Source organism: Natator depressus, chromosome 7, assembly GCF_965152275.1.
Source record: "Natator depressus isolate rNatDep1 chromosome 7, rNatDep2.hap1, whole genome shotgun sequence".
Taxonomy (NCBI): domain Eukaryota; kingdom Metazoa; phylum Chordata; order Testudines; family Cheloniidae; genus Natator; species Natator depressus.
In genome coordinates, this window is record NC_134240.1 from 59,463,519 (window position 1) to 59,469,518 (window position 6,000).

General features: G+C 58.0%; 1 protein-coding gene across 1 annotated transcript; it reads right to left on the bottom strand.

The window, feature by feature from the left end:
- Window positions 1–1,876: 1,876 nt before the first annotated feature.
- Window positions 1,877–3,801, bottom strand: LOC141991581 (C-X-C motif chemokine 10-like). The gene is made up of 4 exons (XM_074959920.1): window positions 3,674–3,801; window positions 3,451–3,583; window positions 2,490–2,579; window positions 1,877–2,218 (listed from the first exon to the last, which is right to left on the bottom strand). Exons 1-4 carry the CDS (start codon window positions 3,774–3,776, stop codon window positions 2,143–2,145), a joined length of 402 nt encoding a protein of 133 aa, XP_074816021.1. The 5' UTR covers window positions 3,777–3,801; the 3' UTR covers window positions 1,877–2,142.
- Window positions 3,802–6,000: the final 2,199 nt, after the last annotated feature.

Below are 6,000 nucleotides of genomic sequence, written 5' to 3' on the forward strand. Positions count from 1 at the left end.
CGCACTGCCAGCAGCTGGTTTCTCTTCCCTGGCAGCCGGGTGATTTGTGGCCAGGGTAAGTGAGTGACACAGGGAGCTCCTTGTTCTGCCAAGAGAGCCCTCTTACGTGCCTCCAGCCTCATGCTGAGCGAGCCCAGACCAGGGCTTCCCTCTGACCCCCAACCCCATGCCAGCCCAGAGCATAGGAAGGACGCCCAAGGGAAAGGCTAGCTGGGCCAGATAAAGGGAACCAGCCATGTGGAGAGACAGCTTCCCACCCCCAGCCCTTAGGAGGACACCTAATGGCTCCAGAAACGGCCTGGCTACAGGAGTACAGAAAGGTGGGGATGCAAAGCACTGGAAACAAACCAGATGTTGGGAGCTACAGAAGGAAGGTCCCTGAGCAGCCTGTGTGCAAAGCCATGAAAATGTGAGCAGAGGGTGCCCCATCACACTCATTCTGGCTGGGCTTGGTCTCCATATAAATGCCCAATCTGGCTTTGACTCATGCTATGTTTTTGGCCTCAACAAAATCCTGTGGCAGTGAGTCCCACAGGCTAACTACCCACTGTGTGAAGAACCATTAGTTCAGAATTTCCCACCTTTCAGAGCTGTTAAATATCCCCTTGTTCTGGTGTGAAGAGATAGTGAGAACAGACACCCTGATCTCCCTTCTGGGTCCCACCGATTATTTGATACACTTTTATCACATCCTTCTCCTTGGACTCCTTTCTTGGGTAACAAGCCCAGTCTTTCAATCTGTCTCCACAGGGGGGTTTTCCAGGCCCTGATCATCCTCGCTGCCCTTCCCTGGTCCCTCCCAGCCCCGTCCACCAAGTTCCAGAGGAGGTTGAACCACTGCATTAATCAGGAGTTTTCCAAGCAAGGGGGCTTGGATCCTGTGTGCTGTGCAGTGGCATGGCAAGGCCACAAGGTGGCACAGTGTCTCTTGCATTGTGGGTTTGCGGGGTAGTTCCTGCAAACTGGGGAAATTTCAGTCCAGTTCATCCCCCTCCCTGGCTGTGGCCAGAGATGGAACCGGTGTCTGCTAAGTTCTCCACTGTGTGTCTTGGGGGTGTAGTCCAAGCCAGGAGACTGCAATCCCCGAACGCTCTCACCCAGCCATGGCTCCACTTCTCTGTAGGGTGGGTTCCTGCCACCCAGCTGCTCACCCACTGGCTCTCCAGGTGCCAACTCCTGGGGCACCACCCGTAACCCCGAGCAGCTCCAGGCAGGCATGGACCCTACCTGCCTTCTCCCCCAGGGGCCTGCGCTAAGGAAGTTTGCAGTGATGACAGACTCCAAAACCCAGTGTGATTTATTTGCCCAAACGGTGAACAGAGCTTAGAGAGGTAGGTTGAAAAACAACAGAGACCCATTCATCTAGTGTCTTCCCTGTGCTGGGCACTCCCCTCCAGCCCTGTTCTCTCTGGGCACCAAGTTACTCCTGCAGTGCCTGGCTCTCCATCCATCAGTCTCTGGGTCATTCTCGCTGCCCCCAGACTCTGTGTCTGTCAGCTCCCAGCTGAGCCAACCAGTGCCCCCTCCATCTGCCATTAACAGCTCTCTCTCCTCAGCACTGGCCACGCAGCCCTGGCGCCGGCTCGAGGCAGCAGGGCCCCTGTGGGCAGGGATGTTTCCCACTGAGAATCAAGCAGCTTCATCAATGTTGTCCTTGGCAGAGGTTTCAAACCACCCAGCCAAACCACCTTCTCTGCAGAACTGGTCCATTTGAGAGGGATGTATGGCCCTCAGCTATTGTTTTATCCTTCCTGCCTGGTTCTGCCGCAGCCCTCCTGTGGTGGGGCTGGAGCCATTTGGGCAGGCGAGGAGACAGCCGGTACACAGAAGAAATACTGACGGAGAGAGAAGGTTTAATGGACCTTTATTATCTGGTGGGGGGGGAGGAGGAACAAGCTGTCAAGCTTCACAGAGCTCTCTCCTCACATCTGGGGAAGGAAACCAAGGTGGGACAGACGGTGCCTCATAAGGGTTTTACATTGTAAGACACCACTCTCCACACCTGGAGAAGAGCTGAGTGTAGCTAAAAAGCTTGTCTCTCTCACGCTTCATCTTGCGTGGCCACAGCTAGTCCCTGTGCAGGGGGAGCCGTGGGAGGCCTGCCCCTGGGGCCCAGAGCCCGGCCTTGCCTGTGTATCGTGCTCACTGCTTTGGCCTGGTCCTGTGTCGCTGCCCTCTTGTCATGCAGTCGTGCTGCTTCCTGTGGTCCTTCAGGTTTCTGTAAGAGAAGGAGGCTCCTTCAGAGCAGGACCGAGGGCCTCTCAGCCACTGGGACCCAGAGGGACAAGCCAAAAGAGCCAGGCTCTGCTCTCTGTACACTGGCGGCAGCTTGCAGTGACCCCCCCTGCCCTCCCTGCGGCCCAGGCGGCTGTGAAGCCAGCATCACAATATGGCCCAGTGCTGCCACTGCACACAGCAAAGGGCCAGTCTGAGGAGCAGGTGCTGGCAGTTGCCAGCTGGGGTCAGGGCCCACTGCTCCGAGCACTGACCTCTTCCAGCAGTGCAGCAGATTCTTCCCTTGCCTCTTGGATGAGTCGAGGCACGTTTCTCTCTGGGCTCCCCAGAGCCTCACAGTTAATCTGGAAGACAAGCAGATACGTTTGGTCCCCTGCAGTGCCCGGTACCCTGGCGGTGCCCCCGGGGCCTATGCTGGAGCTGGGGTCTTGCTGTCAGGCAGACGAGTATCATGGGCCTGATTCTGATCTGGAGAGTCACTCCAGATTTACACTGGGTAAACAAGAACACGTTTTAAGACAAAGTTCAGTGCCTGTCCCTGCAACAGCAAAGGCGTGAACGAAGCAGGCCAGGAGAGTGGCTATGTAAATAGCTTGGCCAGTGGAGAGAAGGAGGGGTTTTCCCCTGGGCCTGTAGTACAAAGGAAAAGCTGTTTACCTTCCTGTCTACAGTGTTGGCCTTTTCTAAAGAAGTGCTTGGAGTGGCTTTTGCCCTATGAATGACAGAGTAGGGAGTATTAACCTGGTAATGTTGAGTGGGAGTTTTACTACTTTACTGTCTTCGGCTAACACGGGTCATGCCTTAGTTTCCCTTGGGTACTACACCAGTACAATCAGATACGTGACTGGGAGTGGGGCCACAGGGAGATGTTAGGCACACCCATCCAGGTGAAACTTCCCTGAAGCCTAGTGCTGGGACCCAAGGAGCCTACTCACGGTCTCCCCTCCCTGGGAAAGCAGAGGGGCTGGGCCCTGTGATAGCTGGGTGTGGGGCGACATAGGCAGGGAAGGAGGACGGCCAGATGCTTTTGCCCTGGGCGGGGGGTGAAGAGGCCCCAGAGAAGGGTAAAGCAGCTGGAAGCCTGCTGCTGGTAACAGAGGGTGGCCATGGCTATGGCGGGTTCTCTCAACCAAGGGAGCCTGAATCACAGCCCACCAGGGGCAGGGAGGGGGTAAATGAGGACTCTGGCTGGCATAGCAGCCAGACGCTACTCACATGATCTCATGGCGGTGGCAGTGGGCTCCCTTCTCAATGATCTGGAAATCCCTTATGATTCTGGGGTCAACCTTCTCTTGGAACTTCAAGCACGTGCACCTCGTAGGCACATGGACCGCCTGGGCCTGCCGGGCTGCGTGGGAAAAGATACAGCTAAGAGTCCTCGGGTGAACGCCCGCTGCAGTCCCGCACACAGGGAGCCTGCACGGCCTCTGCTGCTTACCTGTTCGGTGCCCAGGGCACAGGCAGAAGAGGAGCATGCCTAGGAAGGCCGCCGGGGGCATGGAGAACATGCTAGCTCTGGGGAGTGCCACAAGCAGCAGCATGCCAGGAGCCAGGCTCTATAAAGGCAGCGGCAGTCAGGGGGCGTTGCCGTGCCCAACCCAGCAGCAGCGGGTTAGTATCAGCTGCTTCCCTGAAGGGTTCTGCTTTCCAGGGAAATGAAGGCGAGGTGCTGAAAAGCCAGAATGACTGGGCAGCTCCCCCTTGTCCTCTGACTTGCGGTTTGAACAGAGCCCTAACCAAGCAGTTTAGTGCCCAGGGAGAGCAAGAATATTTGCGCCCCCCTGGAGGTGGAATGTGGAGAGGCACATGGAGTCATGTCCGCACCCCCCGCACCCCCCCTGATTTCTGTGGCACACACTTCCCTAGGGGGCACGCCCCACAGTTTAAAAACCATCACCTCCTACCAGGAGCCGGCAGACCGGAAGCTGCGGGGAGCCACCAGGCCCACTCCTGGCTCTTCACGCTGTGGGAACGGGGGCGCTGGCTGGCTGGCCTGGCAGCCCTCCCTGCCCTGCTCCCAGAGCCAGGCTGACTCTGCAGTGCCGGGCACACCCCAGGCAGGGCGGGCAGCACAGCTCCAAGCTACGCCCCTGACACACTCTTGCCTCTGCCCCGAAGGAGCCCGGCGCTGGCTGCCACTGCCCCCTGGAGCTGGCCCCTGCTGCGGAGCCCGGCTGCCCTGAGATGCGCCCCGAGGTGTTCCCCGCAATACTCAACCCCTTGGGCACGGTGCCTCTCAGCAGCCTCGTCACACCTCTCGCACTGCCCAGGAACCTCCCAACACTCCCTGTATACAGCGGAACGACCCCTTGCACCCGTTGGCTGCCCTGCCCCAGGCTGCCGTGAGTACGGTGCCCAGCCCAGACGCTGGGAGCGGGTGGCTGCTGCTGGCAGGGCGCTCTGAGTGACCCCTAGGGTTACCATATGTCAAGTTCCCACATAGAGGACACTGCCTGGGGAGGGGGTGCTGGGGGGGTACAGTTGGAGGGTGCTGACGGGGCTATTTGGGGAGCGCTGGATGGGGTATTGGGGGGTGCTGGATGGGGTGTGTGTGTTTTCTGGAAGGGGTATCTGGGGGTGCTGGCAGAGGTATTTGGGGGATGCTGGTGGGAGTATTTGGGTGGTGTTGGAGAGAGTATTGGGGTGCTGGAGGGGGTATTTGGGGGCTCTATAGGGGTGTGTGTGTACTGGGAGGGGGCATTTGGGGGTGCTAGAGGGATGTGTGTGTACTGGGGGGATATTTGGGGGGCACTGGAGGGGGGTGTACTGGGAGGGGTTACCTGGGGGATTTGGTGGAGGTATTTGGGGGGTGCTGGCGGGATTATTTCGGTGGCACTGGAGGAGGTATTGCGGGGTTCTGGAGCGGGTACCTGCAGCCTCACACTGGAGAGGGGGCAGTGTCACTCCCTGTCAGGGGTGAGTGTGATGCTGGGTGGGATGGGATGCCTAGCCTGTCGGCATGGCTGGCAGTGTGAGGCAGGGTTGCTGACAGGCTGGGGTGAGGGGTGTCCCTGGGGAGAAGCAGGGGCCATGGGCTGTCAGATGCCCTCATTCTCCATTCCCTCCCATGCTGGGATGTGTTGTGGCATGGCCTCGTGCTGGTGATTCTCTCCCAGCGCTTTGCTCCACCAAGGCTCTCCACCAGAGCAGGGGCCCCTCCACCAAAGAGTCTGACTCCTGATTCACTTCCTGGCTGATGCCAGCTCCACTCTCCCTATGATGCTTTCCTGGGGGGAAGGATCCACTGCTGTGCCTCAGATCTTTCTGTACGACATGGCATGAACGCCACTGGCCTAGCCCCCTTCTCCTCCATGGCATGAGGCCCAATCTGTTCAGTAAACGATGCCAGCGCCCCTTCAGTCTACCAAAAGCACATTCTGTACCTGTAGAGCCAGTAGTTGAATTGTTCCTTGGTGCTGTCAGGCTGGCCGGTGTACAGCTTCATGGGTCTGGGGAGCAGGGAGCAGGCTGGGTCCCCCAGGATCACTACTTACATTTCAGTATCACCAGGGGTAATGTGCTGGTCAGGAAAGTACATCCCTGCTTGCAGCTTTCTGAACAGGCCTGTGTTCTTAAAGATGTGAGCGGCATGCACCTTCCCTGACCAGCCTACATTGATGGCAGTGAAGCATCCCCAGTGATCCACCAATGCTTGTATAAGCACAGAAAAGTAGTCCTTTCTGCTGAGGTACTCTGTGGCAAGGTGGGCTAGTGCCAAAATGCATGCCAGCTATCACCCCGTTGCAGTAATGGGGTCTACAAACC